This window comes from Cheilinus undulatus, linkage group 7 (assembly GCF_018320785.1).
Source record: "Cheilinus undulatus linkage group 7, ASM1832078v1, whole genome shotgun sequence".
Taxonomy (NCBI): Eukaryota; Metazoa; Chordata; class Actinopteri; order Labriformes; family Labridae; genus Cheilinus; species Cheilinus undulatus.
This window is the reverse complement of record NC_054871.1, coordinates 28,631,578-28,656,023: the sequence shown is the minus strand read 5'-3', so window position 1 is coordinate 28,656,023 and position 24,446 is coordinate 28,631,578. Positions and strand designations below refer to the sequence as shown.

Here is a 24,446-nt window from a genome sequence, read left to right as displayed (position 1 = left end):
TCACTCATTTGGCACCTCTCCTTTGTCCTCATTATTACTCTCTTACACATATCTTTATAGGTGCAGTTATGTATTTTTTATGACCTGCAGTAAATGATTTACTACTCTTAAAAGCATTTTCTTGAACTAATGTCATCCATTAACTTTGTTGATTACATTTTTTACACATCATTTGTCAATAAAGCTTTTTCAGTTAATAAACTTAGGTTAAATAAATTCTGTCTCCACTTATAAAAGCCAGCTTAAATGTCTTACTGTTTATTTTGAGGTTTCAATAAAGAAAAAAGCACAACGATACCTTGGTTTTCAGCAAATGTTATGTAGTCTCCACTACCATGATATACTATTTCTATACTGTACATATACCATCACTATTATGTGCCTGGCCGTGATCTCCACAAGCAGGATCCTCACCTCAATAGTCTTCCTCTTGATCTTCTTCTGGTGTTCCAGGCGTTCCTTCTCTTTCTCCACAGCTCTGGTGGACTCTCTCAGTCTCTCCAGGTCCTGCTGGTATGTCTCCCTCTGACTCTCCAGCTCCCTCCTTTCTTCTGCCAGATGCTCCTGAAGAATAAGAACCAGCAGTTTTTGAATATTTATTTTGAAGTCCATTCCCACTTGCATAAAACCCCTGAAAATTTCCTGTATTTGCATAGGTGAGCAGCATGTGGAAGCACAAGAAGCTTAATTTTTCACACCGACTTCACCCTCATATTTTCCAAGTAGACCCAAATTACCCCAACCCCTCCTTTGCCTTACAGATAAACTACAGGAAAACTTCCTTAATGAGGTTCAAGTATGAACAAGCAAATCAGGAATTTCCTGAGTAGGTTACCCAGAAATATTCTACAAAATTTCAGGGTTGGACATGCTTTAAGAGATGTTTAAAGATTAAAGATTATTTTATGGCTTTTTGCCTTCATTCTAATAGAACAGCTGAAGAGAGACAGAATGGGGGAAGAAATGTACCAAACATGCATTGAGACCATGAATTGGTCCCGCAACTAGTGATTTGAGGAATACAGCCCCTGCTTATGGGCACCTGCTGTACCCACTCAGATACACCTGCGCCCATGCTTTGAGAGTTTTAATACTGATTACAAACATTGTGTATTTTCAGTTTTACTTTTACTTGTGAAAGTAATATTTACACAACAAAGTGAGACATCATTAAAGAAGGAAATATTATTTGAATAATACAAATAACAAACCCCAAAATAAAATTCTTCTTGTGACAAGTGAGAAGATAATAGATGAAGCCATGGAAACACACAGCAGAGCTGCTTGTAATAGAATCCTGTCTTTTACACCTATTCCACAGCCCTATTTCCTCACCTCCAGCCGCCTGCACTCCTCCTCCCTCTGTCGGAGTCTGGCTTCCGTGGCCTCCACTTGCTGCCGGTGCCTCTCTCTCTCTCTCTCCCAGCGTTGCTGCTCCTGCCGGTGCTGAGACTGCAGCTTATGGAAGCTAGCCAGCTCTTCTCTCTGCAGGGCCAGAGTCCGCTGTTTCTCCTGCTCCAGAAGTACGTTTCCTCTGTGGCGGCCAGGCAGGGAGGCCCGCTCGGTTAACGAAGCCCGCTGAAGCTCAATGTGGCTGTCCTGCTGTGATATTATTGCCTGAAAATGAAAAAAATAGCCGTAGAAAATAACATAAGGCAATTAGGAGCATGACTTTGACTTTTCTATGTAGATGTATGTTTATGAAACATAACCAGTTAAGGAGACATTCAGACAGTATTACCTGTAGACTATAGAGCCTTTGGGAGAGCATCAGCACTCTGTCAAAGAACTAGAACAGGGACACAGGAAAGGTTATCACAATCAATTTAACAACAAACAACTGACCATTTTATTGCGTTAGAACACTTTTCATGGCTACATAGTCTCATATTAACAGGCATGACTATAAAATATCAAATCCAGCAGCTCTGTGTAGCACAAGGTGACAGATCAGAGAGGGAGAGTCTACCTCAGCCTCAGGGAAGGAGTTGGACCAGATGTGATTCCATCTGGCAGGAGAGCAGCAAGTTTCATCAACCTGGGCAGAAACAAGGCACACACATAGCAAGTCAGTGTTTCCCACAGGACCGGAATCTATTTGTGGTGGTGGGTTGCCCGGGGAAGGAGTAACAATTTTGTTAAATTTTGTTCCTGCAGAGTTTGCACCCTTTCTCGAGGCATTTTATTTTACGGGGCTTCCTAAAAAGAAAAAAAAAAGGCCTAAAATTGATATCCTGATATATTTTTTTGCTATATCCTGATACACGATATATATCGCGATATTTTGAAACGGCCTCTCAGTAACTGTTTTTAATTCAACCCCAAATGCCAGTAGTTTGCTGATTAAAATAGACAGTCCTATTGGTTTTTTAATAAAATTGTATGCAGAAAGTAAAAAATCAATATAAAGTCAAATTTAGCAGTTTTATTTTGAAAAGGACTTCACTCAATCTTTTACTAATAAATCAAGAATACATAAATCATGAAATACTCTGTCTTTTACAGCGTATGGAAAGTTCTGAAATGTTTTCTGTGTTATGTTTACTATTGCTGATTATAAAGTGATTATTTCCCTCATTAAGGGTGAAGCAAACCTACACAAAACTCACCAATCCTGCATGCAGCCAGAGGCTAAAGCCCAGCAGTCTAGTCCTGCATTTAGGCTCACAGCTGTGATTATATTAGTCAATTATCTGTGTTAATGAACGCTGGACCAGTTTCTGACAAGTTCATAACATGAGAGCATCTTTAGACCTTATTCAAGAAACTCTCCTGTGTGATCATGGGGGGAAAGAGCTTGTCTGGAGGCGGGAGCATTTTAACTACTTGTTGTCGGTGTTTTGAACAGTAAGGCTGAGATAAGTCTCCGTTGTTGTGGAGAAGTGGATCACATTTGTCTGCTGTTGGGCCATCTTCTCTCTGATGAGTACGACTCTGGCTGGGAGTTTTCAGCAAAATGTTTGCACCCAGTCAAATCTTGTATTCTGGGTTACATGTCTTTAAGAGATTTTAAAATCCTGGCTTTCCAACAACACTGGGCTCATGTCTTCAGTGACGTGTTGTGTTACTACCGCCGTTATCTCGGAGTAATCTTGCGGCGTATTTGAATGAATACTGCATGAGTTAGACCTCCTCCTTTTCAAAGTTGAACAACTGTTCAACGTTGCAGATCCAGCGCTGTTTCTCGGTGTCCGTCAGGCATCTAACTAGCGGCTAACTCGCCATGCTGCTCTGTTTACCTTCTTCTCCCTTGCTTCTCTCGTGGCTGATATAAAAAAAAAAAAAAAACGGCCGTATGTGCAGGAGTTTTCTGGATGGGTGGAGGAGAAAAAGACAGCTCTCTGCTGTGAAAGATGCATTCAGGGACAATGGGAGAAGCAAAAATCCAGCGAGAAATGCACCCTGGCGGCTCAAAACTTCCACATAATTTATAATCAGATATTCACGATATAGTCATTTTAACAACACGCTACATTCACAGAGCGAGGGCGAACAGGTAGTGCCAGAATCTATTTGTGGTGGGCCTAATTTATTTGTGGCGATCCGCCACAAATAAATGAATGTATGGGAAACACTGCAAGTCATACTAGTGAAACAACATCACAGAGGGTCGTGAATAGTGCTCAGTACTGCTGTATAACATGCATGGTAATATAACAGTCTTTTGAGACTTCTTGTCCTAAGAAACCCATTTTTTTTTTTTAAGAACCACAAATAAAAACTGAGCAGCAACAGAAAAAAACTCAAATATTAAGTACAGAACCAAGAAAAAGAAGAAAATTATGCTCTGAAGAATTTAGGTCTTAAAGGTCTTAAAGACAACATCCTGCTACTCTAACTCTGGTTATGCAACACCTACAAAAACACCCTACCACCAGTAAGTAAATAACAGAAAAGAGCAATACGGAAAACTTTTTAAATCACATTTGTAGAACTGGGAGAACTCAACAAAGCACATATGTTGAAAGCAAAAAATTAATTAGTTCCAGCTTTTATTCCCAAATATCTTATTTAGAGATGCACAATATTGTCAGCATGATGGCGGTATCAGAAGATACATTTCTACCAGTCTTTGCAACTGATATTTCAGCAGTCTATGGTAGTAGAAGTTTTACTGAGACTCATAGGGACTTAAAATGAGCAACACATTAGAATCAAATCAGTCTACACCCATAAAAGAAGAGAAATGACACTGTACCACCTTCTAGGACAAAAAAAAGATATACCAACAAGTAACATGGCTGGATTTCTAAATTCTCTATCAATGCCAGCAAAGCAGGCATTTCTTTAAATTTTTCTATTGTGACTTTCAATTACTACAAAGTTTTTGGCTTTTTTCTCGGTTCAACTGCCTGAATCTAAAGTCTAATCAAACTGCTTTAACCAGCCATTTCACTCTGCAGGCACTTTATTACACATTAGCCAAGACAGAGTTGGAAGGTTATGAGTATAATGACAAGGTTTGAATGTGTCAACCTGCTCAGTCTCAATGTGATTTACTGACTGCCAATGAGATTTACCTTTTATCTAATACAATAAATAAGTTCCCTCTGAGAGTTCTGCTACACTAAACATCAGGATGTAGAAACCTTCCAGACATCTTGGTCAGATTATTATATTTACAGGAAATAACACAATGACTCATTCCAAGATATACAGATTGTGTGTCTCTGTGTTGAGGCTTAGCTCTTACCGTCTGCTCCAGGGTGTGGCTGCCACAAAGGTCTTTGAGCTGAGGGTCAGAGCTGGCTCTCTGGCTTCTCTCTCTGTTTCTGGACTCGCCAGAAAAGTTCTTCTTCAAGCTGCCATCTGGCACGGATATATCAACACCAACATACACAGAGACACAAAGAGTGACAAACACACAAATGATTAGACCAAACAAATGACAGAAATAAGGACAAACACAAATTCTGTACAGACCAAACAAGCATATACATTTAAAGTTGCAAACATGTAATGTCTCAAAGAATTGAGTTAAGAGAGAAACCATACACATCTTTCAAAAATGTATCCAATTTATTTATGATTCAGGTTTTTCAATGGCATAAAGGTTACTTAAAAAACTGCAAAATCTGTTAAAATGTAGACTTCCTTGGGCTTGTGCAGAACTCACTCTTACTGAGGATGGTGGGACTGCTGTCATAGCCCCCAAATGTGTCCGCTCTCCTGGGCAGAACCCCAGAGCCGCTCCCTTCATCCAGACGGGGGGTTGGGGACCCTTCCCTCACACCAGACTGCAGCAGGTTCTGGAGGTTTTCAACTGATGTGAGAGAGACAGATGAAAGTTTGTACAAGTAACAGGTTTAGGATAACAGTAGCAATGTTCAAGAGTGCTGCGGTCTACTGGATTATTACAAAGCTGCAGGGACAAAGATACAAAGGTGAATAAATCTGTGAGGATATTTCACAGAACATCATGGTGTAATGCCTCTTTATTTAAAACTCATGCACATATCATGCAGTACTGTCTTACCCTCAGTGATAGCTCCTTTGAGCAAGGTCTCCCCCTGCTGGAGATCTGAGGCATCTCCTCTAAGCAGGAGTCTGGAGCGTGAAGCTGTGTCCTCTAAACCTGCCACAGACTCAGCCATATCAGCAAACAGCTGAAGCTTCTCAGTGAGAGCCTGGACAATCACTGCATCCTTTTGGCTAAGCCGCTCTACAGTGAGAAATATAAAATGGGATTAGAGAGGATTTGATTCCCTAAACAAGAGATGCACAAACAGAACCCTGATCTTTAGATATATACTTCCAAGAAGGTGTTAAAAAAATACATTCTGAAAAAAAAAATAAAAAAAAAATAAAAAAATCCAATACATATGTCTTAAAACAATTTCAATATTAATCACATATACTTAAAATTTTCAGTTAATGCATGATCGCCCCCTTGTGGCTGACTAGATATTATTTATCTGGGTTTTTTGGAATTACTTCTTCTACAATTACCTTGAAATTCTTTCAATCTGGAAGCTCGTGCCTCTTCCTGCTCACTGAACAGCCTCTCTTCAGTGTGAGGACAACTACAGTAACAGGAAGGCAACTCTTGTCAGTTTTTTTTAGCCTGTTCACGGTTTTAAATCTAGCCACAAGATGTGAGTATGAAATTAAACAGTTGTGTTTTTTCTTCTAGCAGTTACCTCTCAACAGCTTGCCGTATTTGCGTCATCCAACTGTTCCGCTCCTCTTTAGAGGTGGTGTGGATCTCATACATCTCTGGTTCGTTTGAGGAGGCACAGATAAGAAACATGGCTTTCTCCTCATGGGCCACTTCCCTGACAATCAGCTTCTGAAGAGAGATCACTGATGGCTTGTTATCCTGCAGTGAGAAGGAAGACACAGGAGGTTGCACTTTTTACTAACCAATACAGAATGTCAAAAAATTGAGTCAAAGAGATTTACAGAGCTGTCTGAATAAATTCTACAACCTTAGATTCAAAAAAGTTGGGGCACTGAAATGTAAATAGAAACGGAAAGAAATGATTTGCAAATCTCATAAATCCATATTTTATCCACACAGAACATTTAACAATATATCAGATGTTGAAACTGAGACATTTTACCATTCAATGAAAAAAATGAGCTCATTTGAATTTGATGATTGCACATCTAAAAAAACTAGGGACCGGGCAACAAAGGGCTGGGAAAAAAGTGTTACTACTGAAAGACATCTGGAGGAGCATTACGCAGTTACTTAGGCTTATTGGCAACAGGAGACTGACATGACTGGGTATAAAAGAAGCATATGAGAGAGGCAGAACCTCTCAGAAGAAAAGACGGGCCAGGGTTCAACAATCTGCCAAACACTGCATCTAAAAATTATGAAACAATTTCAGGAAAATGTTCCTTAACATAATATTATGATTATCTCAGTATCTACAGTAAATAATATTATCAAAAGATTTAGAGAATCTGGAAAAATCCTTTTGCGCAAGGGACAAGGGCGAAGGTCACTACAGGATGCTTGCTATCTTAGGGCCCTGCATTAAAACAGGCATAATTCTCAGGAACACTTTCAGAAATCATTGTCAACACAGTTGCCATGCACAAATGCACATTAAAGCTGTACCAAGTGAAGAAGAAGAAGAAGAAGCCATATTTGAACATAATCCAGAAACGCTGTTGTTTTCTCTGGGCCAAAGCTCATTGTAAATGGACTGGGGCAAAATGAAAAACCGTTCTATGGTGTAAATGAATCAAAACTTGAAAATCTTTAAAAACACCCTGTCCTGCGGACCAAAGAGGAAAGGGACCATCCAGCTTGTTATCAGTTCACAGTTTAAAAGCCTGCATCTCCAATGGTAAAGGATTGCATTAGTTCCTATGGTGTGGGCTGCTTACACATCTGGAAAGACACTATTGATGCTGAAAAGTATATAGGAGTTTTAGAGCAACATATGTTCCCATCTAGACAATCTCTTTCAGGGAAGGCCTTGCATAACTCAGCAAGAAAATGCTTAATCACACTCCGCATCCATCATAACACCATGACTTTGCAGTAAAAGAGTCCAGAAGCTGAATTGGCCTTCCTGGAATCCAGACCTTTCACCAATAACTGGTCTCCTCACTTCCTAGAAATTTACAGACTGTTGTTAAAAGAAGAGAGAGGATGCTAGACAACTGTAAACATTCCCCTGCCCTTACTTTTTTTTAAGATGTGTAGCTACCATCAAATTTAAGATGAGCTAATGATTTTCATTAATTTGTAAAATGTCTGTTTCAACATTCGATATGTTGTTTACATTATACTGTGAATAAAATATGGGTTTATGAGATTTGCAAATCACTGCATTCTATTTTTATCTACATTTTACACAGTACCCCAACTTTTTTGGAATTGGGGTTGTACCCAAAGTCAGGGGTTCTCAAACTTTTCAGCCTGTGACCCCAAAAATTAAGGTGCCAAACACTGGGGACCTCCACTGTACCTGAAGGTGGTTGAACAGCCATGAACATTCAATAATAGTCATGTGCAGACAAGGCTGCTCATAAGTGAGGAAAAAAGGGAGAGCTTTACGGGGCCCAGCTGAACTGGGGGGACCATGGAAATCAGCAAAATCCTGGTCCATTGAAAAGTTAAGCTGTGATACCCATATCTTATATTTATGCTGAACAATAAGGACTCTTATCAAATGAAAACTTTTTTTTATTCTTGTGTCGTATTAAATAGCCCTCTTAAAAATGTAATTCCCTTTTCTTAAAAACAGAATTAAAATAGGTCAAAAATGGCTAAAATTGGTTGAAAAGGTGGTGAAGTGGGATTTTGAATGGGTTACAAGAGGCAATAATTAGATAAACTTGGCAAAAAATAAGTTATAATGGCAGAAATTGGTTAAGGTAGCAAAAACGGGCATAAAACATGGTAAAAGGGGATTCAAAAGTGGCTGAAATGTGCTTAAAGTGGCAAAAATGGGTAGAAAATTTGGTTAAACTGGTAAAAACTGAAATAAATAGTGAAATGTGGTTACAATGGGCAAAAATGGGCGTACAAAGTAGTGAAAAATGGTTTATGTGGGCAATAATGGAACAGAGGCAACAACAATAGCAGGAAAGTGGCAAGGCTTGGTTTAAAAATGACAAAAACAGACAGAAAAAAGTGGTGGAAAGGGTTTAAATAGACAAAAAGGGTTTTAAGAGGCAAAAATGTATTAAATTGGAAAATCGGTGGCAAAGAGAGATTAAAAAGGTATAAATTGGGCAAAACTGGTGTAAAGTGGCAAATTTGGAATTTAAAAATTTTTATTTTTTTTTAGGCATCTGAAACCCTCCTCAAAGTGTCTCGCGACTTCCAAGGTGCTCCCAACTCCCACGTTGAGAACCACTGCCCGAAGTCACATAGTATGACCCTTCTTTTTCTCTTCAACACTTGATTCTTTGAAAAAAATCATACTGAGATTAGGTAAAAAATACTTACAACTGTAGCAAATACATATCTCTGATCCTTTTCTTGCAACAAGATTAAAACATCTGACAGAAGCACCGCAAGAATATCTGTAAGGACATAAATAATAATAACATCTTCACACAACAGCATCTTTTCTTTACTTCAAGCCTTTATAAAGCAGCAATATATTCATTCCTTTTTTTTTTTTGGAAATGGCAAACATATTCACATTACCACATATTAGATCAGTACATCTTGTTTCATGATGGGGTCATACCTTTGAGTCTGCCTGAAGCAGCTTTCCAGTTGACTGTGCCGTCATGCAGAAGCCGTCTCCGGCCCTGTGCCAGGTCCTCCCTGCGGAACACTCGGCCATCTTTGATTTTTCCTAGTGCCTTTGGCTCCATCTTGTTGTGTATTTCTCGGAGACGAGAATTCTTCTCATGAAGATTAACCAGTGCGTCAACCTGAACGATGGTGTCTTTGATCAGACATAACGCCCGAATCAGATCCTCGTGCTCCTCTGTACCAGCTAGATACAGAAAAGATATATATTTAAAATACATCATAACAATTGAAGTTATGTCACTAAAAATATGGGTGTTTGTTTTCAATAATGATCATAAGAAATGCTCAGTTTGGCTGAGAATACATGTGAAGAGCTGCACCTTCAGTGTTAAGCAGAATGCGCTCCACTAGTACTGGGTACTTGGTTATGCGCTGCGTCACCAACAGAATACACTCAGTCACTCCTAACCTCCGCACAATGGACAAGTTGTTTATTTTCTGAGGAAAAAAAGACATTATTTTAATATTTACTGGATTGACTGTATTATATATCCTGTATTACAGGGATTGTGCTGATTAAAAACTGGTCTTAGAATCCTGCTCGTGTGGCTTACTCGTATGATGTTTTGGAACTTTTTGTTGTTTTGTAGCTGCTCTTTGTAGTAGCTGACAGCTTCAGTGTGGTGACTGCAGAAATCTCCATAGCTGTCCTTCATCCTTTCTCCTACTTCACCTGAGAACTGAAGAACCAAGAAAACTGTCATTTCTATTTTTTCATGGATGTGTGTTCTTGTTGGACTGCAAGCTCTCTTCCCTTTACCTGTGCAATCAGAATGTCTGCCACTCTGTTGATGGTGTAGTTTCTCTCGTTTGGTGAGACGAGGTTTTCTCGTTGTCGCTCTTTGAGACGTGACAGGAAATGTGTGTGAAGCTCGAGGAGACTTTCCAAGCGGGGGAACAGACACTCCAGCCTACCAGAGTCCAACTGGAGGTTTTCCTTCAGTTCTCGGACGTACACACGCTGCATTATCTTTAACGTTCGCACATGGTGCATCTCTGTCTGCATCAGCTCTGAAAAGTGACAAAGTCAGATGTTTACATTCTGCTAATTAAAGTGCACACATGCATTATCCATTAAAATGCTACTCACATCAAGCAGGAGCTTCATGTCATTGTAACCCTCAAAAACCTTTTTCCTCATGCTTATATGTTTAAACATAATTAGCTTCCTTTAAATTCACCTAAAATTAACTTGAACATGTGAAAAAGATTAACAAGCTATAAGCAGTGCTGAAGGAAGCTGCGCGATAAAGCATTCCTCAGTGAGGTCATCTTTAGGGGCTGATTTAGGAGTTCAATAGAAGTTAAGTTATGATACTTGAAGCTAAATAAGTTGCTACTATCATATACTCAGAACTCCAAGCTAACTTTCAATGATTTTTGTTAAGTCCTAGTTGTTGTTATGCTATGAATTTCCATCTCTTGTCATTGCTCTTCAGGTGCTGACCTTTGGTGCCAGCATTTACTGAGCATCCACAGAGCACCTTCTGTTTTTTCTCCTAAGTTTAATTGTTTCAATTTAAGTCTTTGTTATCTCAACTTAAAGTGGGCAGATACATTTTTATATCAGCTTCTCTTTTGCTTGTTTCCCATAGAATTGTGGTTTTAAGGTAGCTTTTTATTTGTTACCTATTATATTTAAAAAATCCCTTATTTTGTTTTTTTTCCTTTTCATTTTAATGTTACATTCTTTTAACCTTTGCATTTTGCAGGGAACACAATGTTTCAATTGCATTTGCAAGTAATGTATCCCTTGGGTTTAATGCAGAATGATAATTTGTAAGGTATAGAGGAAAATATCTCTGGTAATGAGGGCTGCAACTAAAATCAATTCATTTTTATAACTAATTGATGAGTTGGATATAGAAAAAAATTTTTTTCCATCCTTATCCACTAACAGCACACTGGTATGCAAGCACATCCCTGAGCTGCTAAATGATATGACATTATAAATCACACTTTGAAAAAGAAACAGAAAGGAACAAAGAAACACTACATGTTGACAAGCATTTCTACATCAAATGCTGTAACAACAGGCCATGGTCTAGCAAAAAATATGGATAAATGTTGTGTGTACATACATTTTTTCTTTGTCAAATATAAAATTAGCACAGTTGAAAACACTTCCATGAAATATTTTACAGCACAATCGATACTTTGAATACTTTAAGATCATACCAGTGTAAATACGTAGGTACCTGAATGACTTTTACTTGTGATCAAGTACTTCAGTATGGTAAAAGCAGGCCGACATTAACTAATCCCTAATGCATTTTTTCACAAAGACACATTACCCACGTTAAAAAGCTTTAAGTACTTGTTTAAAGAGAAAAGCCTTAGACTTTAAATGGTAACTAATATAGTTACACACTAACTTTAATCATTTGCTATAGTGAAACTGTCTTTACCTCCTTAAAGCTCATCGTCATGCCAACTCGTGCTCTCTGTTACTCTACTTCTCCTGCTCTTTGCCTTACAGTGCACATGCAGCTCTCCTTCCTTTCAATTTGTATTTTAACAGAAATATTAGAGGCACATTGAGGAAATACAATAAATTCTGAATGTCCAACAGCACATCACCATCATTTTGTGCCATAACATCCCAAGAATGACACAAAATTTAGGTTCAGTCAGGAACACTCTTGTCATACATTTAACCTTTTACCTTTTCTCTTTTGCAAAATGGATAAACAGTTTCACTTGGACAGCAAAGCCTCTGCTCAAAAGATTCTCCGTGGGCCAGTAAAGCAGCATACTGACTTACCAGGGAGCACATAGCCAGAAACCCCCATATTTTTGCTCTTTGTGACAGCCTAGTGTGATTAATTAATCAATGTTCTTTGTTGGGTTATATTTGTCTCTTGTTTTATGTACTTTGTGCTCAAATGTTTCAAATTGTTCTCTTACATGTTCTCATGTAAACTTACGTGTTTTATATGTCTTGTATGTTTCTTATTCTCCCCATATTTTGCACACTGAATCACTCCATTGGGGACAAATAAAGTTCTTGATTGATATTGATAGATACATTTATGACACTGTGTACTGAATATAATAAAAGTAGTTCAGAAGCCCATAGTGGAATGAATCTGAATTTGAGGGTGAAACATGCTTGTGCATTAAAGGGGAAGGCTGGGGTGGAGGAGGTTAGGATCTGCCAACAGCAGTGTGATGCATCAGCATTGCTGAAAACAGGTATCAGTGGGAAGGACGACATATTTAAATGGATTGCCGTGTTGAGATAAAGAGCTATGATTGGCTGTGGAAGCTGGGAGGCACTGGGGATCAGCTAGCCATCAGTAGATCACAGCTGGTCATTGACTGTGTCTAGCATGAACTAATGCTAGGCTTTATTTTTGTGAGACATTTCGCTATCAATATTTTTAGCTATTTCTAGCTCCCCAACATCTCATCTCTGTCATGGAAAAACAACTGTTGGTGAACTTTTTATCACTGAATTATTATCATGATAGTAATAAGTGAATTTCATGTATGTAGCGTATTTAGATGTAGTTTAAGCTGCCCTCCTGCTATACTACACACAACTCAACTGTCTACGTCTGAAGTAAACAGCTTGTTGCCATGAAATGACAATTGCAGGCATGAATACAATATAAACAACAAGCACTTACCATATATCACATCCTGTCTTTTCACCATTTCTTTAGAGTGCTTCTTCATATACTGCTGGTCAACTGCCAAACTCCATGACTCTGCCTCCAGGTCCAGAGCATCAGACTCCAGATCAGCCCGCACTGCTGTATAATGAGCATCTGAGGAGAGGAGCAGAGGCATCAAAAACTGGGATGTGTTTAAGTGTTGCACAGCACAAAATATACATAAATATATTTAAAGTTAACCCTTTTTATCACTGAATGTCACCTATGCTCACCTCAACAGTTTCAAAATGATCAATAATGCAATTTCTCACACTGAAGTCTGCAAAGAGCAGGAACAAATGAAAGTCTAGATGATGCAAGTCTACTTATGTTTATTTTGTTATTCATGGTGGATCAATGGTAACTTTTAACCCTCAGAGGTTCCTGGGAGCATTTTCTGTACATTCTGTTTTTTATTTTCATGCCATTTTGGCTGTGTTGAATGAATAAAGCTCAAATATGCCAGAGGATATTAATTTTTAACACATTTTTGAACAGTTGTATCAGTTTGTTAAATTAGCCTAAAATGGCTAAACTATTAAAAAAAGGCCAAATTTGTTCCCTCAGACAAAAACTGCCCCATGGAAAACCATTGAAAATGCAATTTTTGAGCCAACAATTATTTAAATTCAAACTAATGTATTCCTTGATGTTAAGATTTTATTTTGCATTACTGGCCTTCAGGTTTTAATTTTTATGTTAGATTACCAGATGCTGCTACATTTTCCCCATTCTAAGCATGCGACAAAATCTCACACTTTTTACTGTTTTCTTAAAGGGTACCATGTTGCTGAAGTGTTAGTGTTTGCCAGTTTTGATGTTGGATAATGGTATGTGTTTGTGTGTGTGCAGGTGTGGGTGGGATGTGTGTGCGTGCGTGTGGGGGTGTGTGTGTGTCTCTTTGAAAGGAGTTAAAATTTTCAAAATTAATTATTTGATATGTACATTTCAGGCTGAAGTAGTTTTACAAGATTGACTCATTTAAAGTGGAAAAAAATATTAAATTATCATATTTTTACAGCAGTTTTGGGGAGGTGGCTGATTTCTGCCCGAAGGAACAAATTAAGTTGGATTTTAAAGGATCCTCTGAGAGTTAAAGGATGATTCTCTTAAAATAAGTTATCTGGAATCATACAGTTCCCAGCTGACTTAATGTCTATGTGATTTGAAAGGAAAGAAAGGATTTATTAACACACATGCAAGAAGATATGATGTAATTAAGTTCCTGACAGCAGCCGACCTCTTTAACAAGGCCACAGATACCCCTACCACCTCCCACTAGGGATACAGTGTACATCTAAACAACAATAAATACCAGTACTGGGAAACTGTTACAAGAAGATGGTGTTGTAGCTTTCTATAAGTGGCTAGCTAGTATCATGATGGCCTGTAACTCTCTCTACCACACACTGCAGCTTAATGAGAGAGGGTGAGATCACTCCTGACTTCACAAAACACTCCACACTCTCTCCTCCCTGGATTTAAGAAAACTCCTTGAAGACAAACTATCATTCTGTGCTCAGGCAAATGTGTAGATCTTACAGGAATGAACAGGCTGAGGAAAGATTTAATTACATCTTCAAAAATGTTTCTGCTAAAAACCATATAAATCAAAAATGAAACTGTTAAAAATCAAGTCCCATCCTCAGACAGGGAACTCACCTTCAACAATAATAGACTCGGTGGTGGAGGGAGCAAGGGAAATGGCGTCTTCATTACAACGTTTTGAGCGGAGAGCATCTGTCTCATCCATCTCCCCGGGGAGGGATCTGAGGGATGACAACCATAGGTCCAAGGTGGCATACATGCTCTCAATGATATCTTTAATGCCCCTAGCTGCTGGCAGCTTAAACAGTCAACACATGCAATTAAAAGTTTGAAATAACAATTACACAAAACTGGACAGAGTACATTTACCCAGTCTGCTTCGTTTTTCTCATCTACTTATGGTTTCCCATCTCTGGCTCCTTGTTGTCTGTGTCTGTTTATACCTTACCTTTGCTTTTGTCTCTCTCTCCCTCCGCATCTCAGTCTTCCTAGATACTTTTCTTAGCAATGAGGGAAAAAAATAGTCCACTTCTGGAAACCGTCTAGACTCAGTTTCAAAAGGCTTTTATACTAGAAAGGACAGCTTGCTTGATATGTCATCTATAAATACACATCTTATGATAGCATAGAGAAAACAGTATTTCAGCAGCAAAGACACTAAAAATATCCAGCATTAACATACAGCAGATTCTGCAGATATCTACAGAACTATAGACTGAAAAGAAAGAAAGCCCATTTCTATGAGTTTTTCCAGTTCACACCCATGACTCCATAATACAGGAGAATCTTTTTAAACGTAAACTAGTAGAGGAAAGAAGACACAATAAAAAAGGCTATCCGCTCAAAAAGGGCTTGACTAAGAAGTCTAACACACAAGGAAGGTGTACTCACCCTGAGCTGTTGTGGTGACGGAGGCTGTGGCCAAGGCTGGAGGAAAGGGCTGCGGAGGAGGTGGTGTTATGGGCAGCAGTCGGCTGAGTGCTTGGTCCCCACTGACTAATGGTCATGCCTGGGGCGCTGAGAACACCTGGGTGGCCATTCAGGGCCTGTGACGAGGCTACGCCTGGCTGCTCCCGGTCTCTGTCACGGTCTTTCAGCGCTGGGAAGGAGAGGCGAGACGCAGTTGAACGGAGAAAATGGAGGGATATGGCGGGGGAACATGAGGAGAAATGAGCAGAGGGCAAGGAGAGAGGAGAACTTGACCGATTGGAGGAGGAAAGGGAGGAGATGGAGGATGAAAAGGCAAGTGGATGCTCCCGCCCGAGTCGACCCCAGCGTTTGTTCAACCTATACCGGTGCAGAGATCTGAAAAACTGACAGGTGATCTGGTCACGATGCATCAATACTTGAACATCAAAAAGACCCCTAGAAGAGACAGTGGAAGATGACGAGGGAGAGGAGAATGGCTTATAAATCCTGCAGCCATGTTTGGAGGACCCCACAGTTTGGTTTGTGTCTTTTTTAAGCGCTAGCTCCATTGTCAAAGTCTCAAGGAAAAATGGAAGTCTGTTGGAGGTACCAGTTGGCAAAGTCAACACAAGTCTGATTTATAAGTGCCTGTGGACCTTTCACGCCCATCATCTTCTAGAAAATTCTAGAAAAAAATCCCCCTTCTTCCTCACCCTGTACGAGCTACTTATTGACCAGAGAAGGGCATGAGGAGAGATGAGGTGTGGCTGGAAGGACTCCAGCTGTTCAAAAGAGAATAACAACTGCTAAAGAAGATTAACTTAAGCTGCCACTGCTGCAGCCACTGGTGTCTCTTGTGGGCTTTAATCACATGTAACAGAGCCTGCAGAAGGTTACAATTAACTATAATGGACTATTGTGGGGTTAATGCTTGATAATAATTAAACTACACTGTATATTCATTTTGAGTCAAATGCGTTGACATTATGAATAATATACTATACAAATACACAGAGGATCTGGCAACCGTTCAAAATAAATTGCCTGTCTGTCCTTTTAATTATGGACTAATTATCACCCTAGACTGCAGCCCGTTAGAGACTTTTTTTCCCCCCTGGCACTTCCTGTATAACATGCACATGCATAAGAGAAAGCAGGCTGATTCCAGCTCCAGATATGATAAGATTTGATCTTTTTAATCCTCTGAAAACCACCAGGGAGGCAAGCAGCTTTTTAATTAGACAAACTGGAAATAAACAATACTTGTGTCAGAAGAAACAAGAAGGACAAGCTACACATGTACATTCAGCTTACCAAGGTTTGGAGATCCTGATGAGCCACCTCTTGGCAGAGTCTCTCTCTGTGGAGAGAAATTAAAATCAGACAGCTTTTTTCAAGGCCTCTCTCCCAAGCTTTCATCAACTGAGTGACAGATTACAAAATGTCTAAAAATTGCACTCTTTTCTGGTCTTTTTCAGATGGGCATGACTGCTCACATGGCCAAGGACTTTGCTTAACAGGCAAGAGCATCTCAGGCAGATTCATAAGAGTGGACAGAGGCATGTAATCTTCAGTCGGGGTCATCTTAAATGTCCTGTGCTGAAGAAAATGCACCACTTTTCTGGCAAAATTGATTTTATCTTCTGAAGAAGTGCTGAAGAAGAAGAATGTGGAGGCTTTGTTGCAAAAAAAAATCAACATAAAGGGCGATTTTTAAGTGTTTTTTTAAGTAAAGTTTGTTTTTTTAATCAAGCTGAAAATAAATTAAAAACAAATTACTGCAACCATCTGCATTGTAAAGTGTTCCCTCATTTCAGCTCTCATGCTGTATACCAAATCAAATTTCTTATAGCCATGTAACAACACAGAGCTAACTTCACAAGAGTTTGGGATTGCATCAGTATTAAAACAATCCAAAGGTTTTATCTAACATTCAAATAACATTCTAATTTGACCTCACAAGCATGCATAACATGACCACCCAAAATACAGGGCTTAAGAAGAATAACCCTCTCTATAGCAGCTGCCGACTGCCTTTCTTCTTATCTCATACAGTATCAGAAGAGCTGATTAAATACTGACACCACTACAGTGCTCTTTAAAAGGTTTGGGTATCATGAAAATGGGGCAATCGTGGATAGGGATGGCAATCGAGAACTGGTTGCAATTGGTGCATCGACATAATTTACATTTAATCTTAACAACTCCTTCATCGATGCCTTACTTCCACATGCCTTGAAAACGAGGTCTTGTCAGAGGCAGTCAACGACGCAAACAAGAAGAGAGTAGTCGAAGAAGTCAATATGGCAGACAGTCACAAAAACAGCCTCAAGCGGTCAACAGTGTGGTTTCATTTTCTCAAAAAAGGCCATGAACAGAGCGACGTGCAACATCTGTTGAATAGTGATTTCAAAGAAGGCGTGAATCTTTTGGCACAAGAACTGTTTATTCTGCAGAAGATTTTTATGTTTTTTTAATACGTCCAGAAATTGAGTATCCAGAGACCAGTTTTATATTTATTTCAAGGTTTTATCTCTTAGAGAAAATGAGCAGTAGTCAGGGTCCAAAACTAACACTCGCCACTTGCCAATTACAGGTAGATTTTGTCTCTGGCTGGTACATTTTTAAGACCACTCGCCACTCTGTAGCTGTACCTCCTTGCAGTGTTGCCAACTTAGCAACTTTGTGGCTATATTTAACAAGTTTTCAGACCCCTCTAGTGACTCTTTTTTAAAAAAGCGACTAGTGACAAATCTAGCAACGTTTTCTAGTGTTACTGGAGACTTTTGAAGACTCTGACATGAAAGCACGTATCGTTGTAGCGCCTCTCAGTGAGCAGCAGGTATGCCATGGGCCCCTCCCCGTCCTCCATTTACTCACTTTTTGTCTCTTTTAGCATACATTATTGCTAGTATTAGTGCATACTATTAGAATATTGATTGAGAATCACATACAAGACCCAAATGACATTAAATAATACTGATAGCAAATTACAACACTTAAAAGCAATTTTTATTAGGTTGGCTGGTAAAGTATCTGTCTGGCTGGTAAAAAATTTCACTTACCAGCCAGCCTGGCTGTTAAGTGAAAAAGTAAGTTTTGGACCCTGGCAGCAGTACTGCTCCCCCAAAATAAAGAGGAAAGAATACATATGGGAATCGATAAATAATTAAAATGATAAGATGAATTGTTAATGGAATCGTTATCAATAACATCTTATCAATTCGCATCCCATAATCCTGTACTGATCCATCAATAACAGTGTGCCACTCAATGAGTCAGCAAAGTAGCTTTTTGATTGAAGAAGAAAGTTGATACTCCACCGATATTAAGGATGTTAAAAAGTCAGCTTCTTGAGTCAATGTAAAATCCATATTAACAGGATGCACTGGTAAATAAGCCATTGTAAGTTTCTGGGCCTCTCCCAGGGAGAAAAGGTTTGAACTGTCTTGTTGCACGATGATTTCCATAGAGGCTGTGTATCTCTGTTTTTGCCATTGATAGTTTATACCTCTGCTAGCTATAATACAGTAGTTGAGCTCTGAGCCTTCAGCAACTGTTGTGAAGTTGTTAAAAGACCCACAGTTCATGGTTCACATTGTATTATTGGTTGTGTTGTCTCTTTTAACACTTCCTTTCTTAACTCATTTTCTGAGGGTGTCTAACACTATCTTACTGTTTGCTTCTCTTGATCCCACTGTCAAATTCTTTTTTGGAAAGTCAGCATGGTGACTGTGCAGGTCACAACTTGTCCACGAGAGTGTTTTGGAGTTGCTGGATTGTGTATTTGATGAGTTTGATGAGGGAAAGCAAAAAATACCGTCTGCTAACATCGCGTTAGCGGTGCAGCTGGTTTAATGGTCCCCCCAGATCTAGAAACAGCTTGCACCAACAACTAAAGGAAACGAACCTATTACTAAGACTATAGGAATTATGGCAACGTGCGAATTTGCCAAAATGTTGAAGTACCCCTTTAAGAAAGAATCTGAACACTATGCAGCACCAAGTTACCTAGATCATTTAACTGATCATACACACCAAAATAAATTCTTACGTTAAGAGAGGTAAAGTTGGTGTCCTAGCTCAGCTGTGTAACCAGTGTCACTGCTTTCTTCTTCTTTTGTCATTGTTGTAAGCAAACAGCTTTCAGGTGCACTACAGACACCAATGGGTGGTGGCATCATATTAAAACCAGGCACCAGAAAAATAATGGAAAAAAACACTGTTTTAAATGAAATTATGTGTCACATGAAATCTTTGTTTTTGTCTTTTTTTTTAAAATAATGACAGAAAATGTGAACAAACATTCCCAATCCTTGCCTCACCTTATAAAACGAGCACCAAGTTGTGTCGATTTAGGTAGAACCCTGAGTATATCGTGTCTGCAAAAATCCAGTATCATGCATCCCTACTTTAATTCCCTTTTTCCTCACCCTGGTATGATGTATTTACCTTATTCTTGCTGCTGGTGCACTCCCCCAGCAGAGATTTGCAGCTCTTGTGAACGTTCACAGCACAATCTGAAAAACAAAAGCAGTGCCAATGTAACATTAGATGTGGAGTACACAGAGGCAGCAGTTTTAGCTCTTTGGTAGTATATATATATTTATATATATATATATATATATATATACATATAGATAGATAGATAGATAGATAGACAGATAGATAGATAGATAGCAAACAAAGAAACAGTAAATTAGGTTTGAAATTTCAAAACCCACCTAACAACCCTGAAAGGAAGTGTTCAAAGTAAAACGTTTTGATTCAAACAAAGCTCTGTAAATGTGCTTTAACAAACACCTGGAGGAGCAGCCTCCCCAGCTGCTGCGGACTATCACGATGTCAAAGATTTGTTTTTAGACAAGAATTTTCATCCTAAATTTGAAGAAACACACTGCACTGCAGAAAGTCACAGCACTAAATAACTCTATCGATTAAGTCTGTTTACAGGTCAGATAGGTCACAAACTCCCCTTGTCTTTACTGTATAACCCCCTCTTTTGTCAATTTTTCTTCCTGTATGAAAAATAAGCTACCTACCAGTTTTAGATACACTCCCTGATTGTACATTTGCTGGTTGTTAATATAGATAAGAGCTGTTTTGGAAAAACACACAGTGGTCACAGGGTTCTCCCCTCCTGATTCTATTCATTTACTGGACAGAGAAAACAAAACAATCTCTCAGCCTGGTTACATACTAAGTAAGCTAAGCAACAGAAGCCTTTCCTCAGGGACTAAACAAATTAAGTTATCACCATGCAAAGTCAGATCCCAACCAAGCCAGGAAAAAACAGAGTGACATGGACAAGAAATACATGGCCTTTGATGCAAAACATAAACGGATGTCTTCTAGTGCAGAAATGCATATTCACACTAAAAAGAGGGACGCTGGTCTGTGTTGATGCTGATCAGTGGAAACAGGGATGGGGAGTTTGGCACTTGAATCCAAAGCAGCAATTATTGAATGCAGCTGATGGCGCCAACTGGGTCACTCAATACCGGAAAATATTGTGGTTAGAAAGAGAAAACGAAGTAAAAGTTAAGATTCTAGACAAAAAATTTTTGATCAGGGTATTGTTGATGTTTTACTCACTGATGTTCATGTTTTTTTTGTTTTTTTTTATTATTTATTCTCTAAGACAGGGGTGTCAAACTCAATCACAGCACACAGATTCTGGATCTAGGTCTAACCTGAGGGCTGAACAGGGTCAACACAACCTTAAACTGTCAACCTCATTTTCACCAGTGATAAAATATGAAAAAAACAGCACAGATGATAAATTATTTGGAAATTTAAAGAAGTAAAAATGATAAGTTTAAAGGCTCAAATCTGAGATAAAAAATTCAATGTATTAGTTCAATAGATCAAAACACGATATTAAAAATAGAAAAATAATGTTTTTAAAGAGCAAATATAAAAGGAGAAAGTTGAATTCATACGTTTAAAAGGTCAAAATATGAGATCAAATTTGAAATCAGGAGTTTAAAAGTCAATTATGTCTTAAAATTTTAAATTGTGAGTCTGGTAGGTCAAGAGATCTGATTGTGACCAGTTATGTAGTAAGAATGTCTCAGACCTGACAGTAAAAACTAATAAAACATGTTTCCCCTACACTGCCCCCTTTACATTTTCTGTGGTGGAGATCTGAATCTGAATGCACAGCTTGTTGACAAAGGTGGTGGTGCAGTGAACACTACACTAGTAACTTCTAACAACTGCTCTAGAGCCTGCTGAAATGGTCTCTGTTGCTTTTTTCCTTTACTGTGTGCGGCAACAAAGGAAACAATGACAATAGGCCTTCCTCTATGCAGGTAGACATGAGGCAGCTGAGATATGTTCTGTGTTTGGCCGAAGAAATAGGGAATAAAGACTAGCTGGAATTACTATTTGATCAGGTTGGTTGATATGGACCAAAAATCCTCTCTATATATGTTTTAATTGAATTGGGAAACACAAAATACACATCTTGATTTTTTTGAGAAGAAATAGCAAAAAGGTCAGGTCTACATCAAATCCAAGTCAGCCAAATGCCAGGAGACACTTTATGAGCCAGCTGCACAATGTCAATAGGTACATAAAAATACATAAAGACTACCTACAACGACCCAAAGATTTAATAGATTGTCTTGTGTTAATAAGCAAGTTAATCTAAGCGGTTCTTCCTGTAAACAGTCTTTTGACTAAGAATAAGGCCTTCTTTCTGTTAATCAGTTTATTCAACATTACACTCACCATCAAAGGCCAGAAAACGTTAGAGGAAATGTGTGTTATTTTAAAATAACAAACTATGTAGATCCTGACAATTTTGCCTTTCCTGACCCTTGCCTTGTTTGAAAATATCAACACATCCTTAAAACTTGATATATTGCCCAGCTTTACCATACGACAGAGTAACTTAGTCCTTGTTATATTTCACCTTTTGACATTTTGCTCTACTACATCACTTATGATGTCTTACCATCTCCTTCTCCCCCTCTCTCTAACAATAAATGAACAATTGCTGGTTGTGCTGAGGGAAAAGCAAACAGAAACTGGCTTTTGAATAATTTTCACATGTAGTGCTGCAGTGTCCCTCTATGAACTCAATCCAGCCGAGATCTGCAAAAGTGCAGGCCTTCTACATCAGTAAACCAACAGGCTCATCACAAGCCAAGTAACACGTCCACATTGTGACTAGATCCATCAAAAAATAGAAAATAACAAAAAGCTGAAATTTCAAGCTTGTGTAAATATGATACTTTGTAATATGACATGCTTTAAAACAATATGACCTCTGTTGTATCAAAAAAGTGCTGAAACTTTAAACAGCTATGAAAAACAAATCTTTGTTTAAAAGCCACAGCAACACACACACACACACACACACACACACCCACAGAAAGTTTGATTCTCTGTCACAACTTCTTTTCATCCTTCTACCAGTGACCTTGTTTAATATAAACATAGAGCTGTCAGCATTAACGCAGTGATCGCAATACAATCAAGGTCCAGGAGCAGGGCATCATTTTTTTCTTTTATTTTCATCAATCACATGTTTTAGAGTCTCTTTTAGTACATTTTGGTTAAGCTACTGCAGCTGCTCCCTGCAACCACAGTGATGTAAAATATGTCCACCACTAGTGCTGGGCAATTAATCTAGTTTTAATTTTAACCATGATCCCTGCATGCATCAAAACACACATTTAAGCATTAGTGTATGCTGCAGACAGATAAAGAGCTGAAGAAAGAGGTACCAATGGCAGCTAGTCCCTAAAAGTTTTCTGTATGTCTTGACCTATGGACTTTTATAGTGTTTCTGCAGGTCAAGCAAAGCTCACATATAGGGATCAGAATCACTGCAAACACTTCTTCTGGATAATAAATGATAATTCAGCAGAAATTTTTCATTTGGGTCAACAACAGCGACATCATAATGAAAAACTGCTCAGCTTCAACCATGAAGAAACAAAAATAAGCTTTGTCTAACAGGAATATGTTAATTGAATTCAAAATATTTTTGCTTCAGAGAAGACATTATATCCTAAGATGAAAAAGCAAATTGCGGTCTGATGGCAGATACCAAAAAGCTTATCAGCAGTAACTTACTGCAGCTATAGACCACCTCAGCATTTAGAAATGCCACATCGAGTGAAAATTTACTAATGATACACAACAAAACCAAAACCAAAAGAACAAAGTACTCCGCAAAGACATTTGGCCTGCATCTGACTATCAGCGAGGGTTTTATTATCAGGTGTTGACCAGCTCTGCTACTCCTCAGCAGTGTGATAACTTCTAAGTCACTCTGTCATCATGTCAGCATCAACAATGTGGTTTGAAGCTCATCCACGGGACACTCAGCCTTCATCAAAACCACCACACCCAACATCTGCTGACTGGTGACGTCCCCTATCACACAAAAAAGCACATTTGTGGTGTACAGTAGCACACAGTTTGGTGAGTTAGACACTGAATCAGAAATGCAAATGATGTCTAGCTACCACTGTAATTAGGAGAATGAATGGTGAGCAGCATTTTAAAAGAAACTTGCTAGGACTGACAGTTTCCACTCGACTGGTCAAGTGTTTGGTCGAAAAGCTTTTGTCAGACCAAGATCACCCTGGTCGGCGAGTCTCAGAGTGGGATATTTTCTGATATTTTACAGCAGTAACACTCAGAAACAACGCATCTTCAACTCCTCACAAAGTTACAGGCTGTTTGTATCGAAGTGGCACTGCTGAGTGTCTCCGCTCTGCCCTCCCTCACAGCATCAACTCCCACGGTCAGTTTTTTCACCTGTCGGCAAATATGCTGCATAGTATCATCTCTCTTTGTAATGTCCTTAAAGTTTTCACATAAGCGTTAGCTTCTCGTACAGACAGCCATAAAGCAGAAGAGATAAAAGGCGATGTCTGCTGGTCATTAAGTCCCGACAAGCAAACTTCTTCCCTCTCCCCTCCATAATTAAACGCTGCGTGCTGTGTGCTGTGTGCTTTATGCTCATACATGACACTGCGCAGGCTGGATCAAGGGATCCTGTTAATTGTTACCGTTATGAATGAATGAAAAACAATGATCAGAGGTTTGTTTTTGTTGGCTGTATGGCTTTAAAGAGT

At 38.9% G+C, this 24,446-nt stretch overlaps 1 protein-coding gene across 4 annotated transcripts in view; it reads right to left on the bottom strand.

Annotated features, from left to right (window-relative positions):
• arhgef18b (rho/rac guanine nucleotide exchange factor (GEF) 18b) overlaps positions 1-24,446 on the bottom strand; it is a 67,918-nt gene that overhangs the window by 16,503 nt on the left and 26,969 nt on the right. For 3 of the 4 annotated variants that reach the window (XM_041790814.1, XM_041790811.1, XM_041790813.1), the window contains 19 exons: positions 19,801-19,868; positions 16,663-16,708; positions 15,331-15,538; positions 14,554-14,660; positions 12,865-13,005; positions 9,993-10,243; positions 9,787-9,912; positions 9,553-9,670; positions 9,162-9,416; positions 8,915-8,991; positions 6,141-6,319; positions 5,950-6,023; positions 5,477-5,662; positions 5,117-5,263; positions 4,694-4,809; positions 1,970-2,038; positions 1,742-1,789; positions 1,336-1,617; positions 415-564 (listed from right to left, as the gene is read on the bottom strand). In XM_041790814.1, coding sequence (XP_041646748.1) covers positions 415-564; positions 1,336-1,617; positions 1,742-1,789; positions 1,970-2,038; positions 4,694-4,809; positions 5,117-5,263; positions 5,477-5,662; positions 5,950-6,023; positions 6,141-6,319; positions 8,915-8,991; positions 9,162-9,416; positions 9,553-9,670; positions 9,787-9,912; positions 9,993-10,243; positions 12,865-13,005; positions 14,554-14,660; positions 15,331-15,538; positions 16,663-16,708; positions 19,801-19,868 — 2,648 coding nt within the window. The remainder of the gene's footprint in view (positions 1-414; positions 565-1,335; positions 1,618-1,741; positions 1,790-1,969; positions 2,039-4,693; positions 4,810-5,116; positions 5,264-5,476; positions 5,663-5,949; positions 6,024-6,140; positions 6,320-8,914; positions 8,992-9,161; positions 9,417-9,552; positions 9,671-9,786; positions 9,913-9,992; positions 10,244-12,864; positions 13,006-14,553; positions 14,661-15,330; positions 15,539-16,662; positions 16,709-19,800; positions 19,869-24,446) is intronic. The other variant, XM_041790812.1, reaches the window with a different exon arrangement.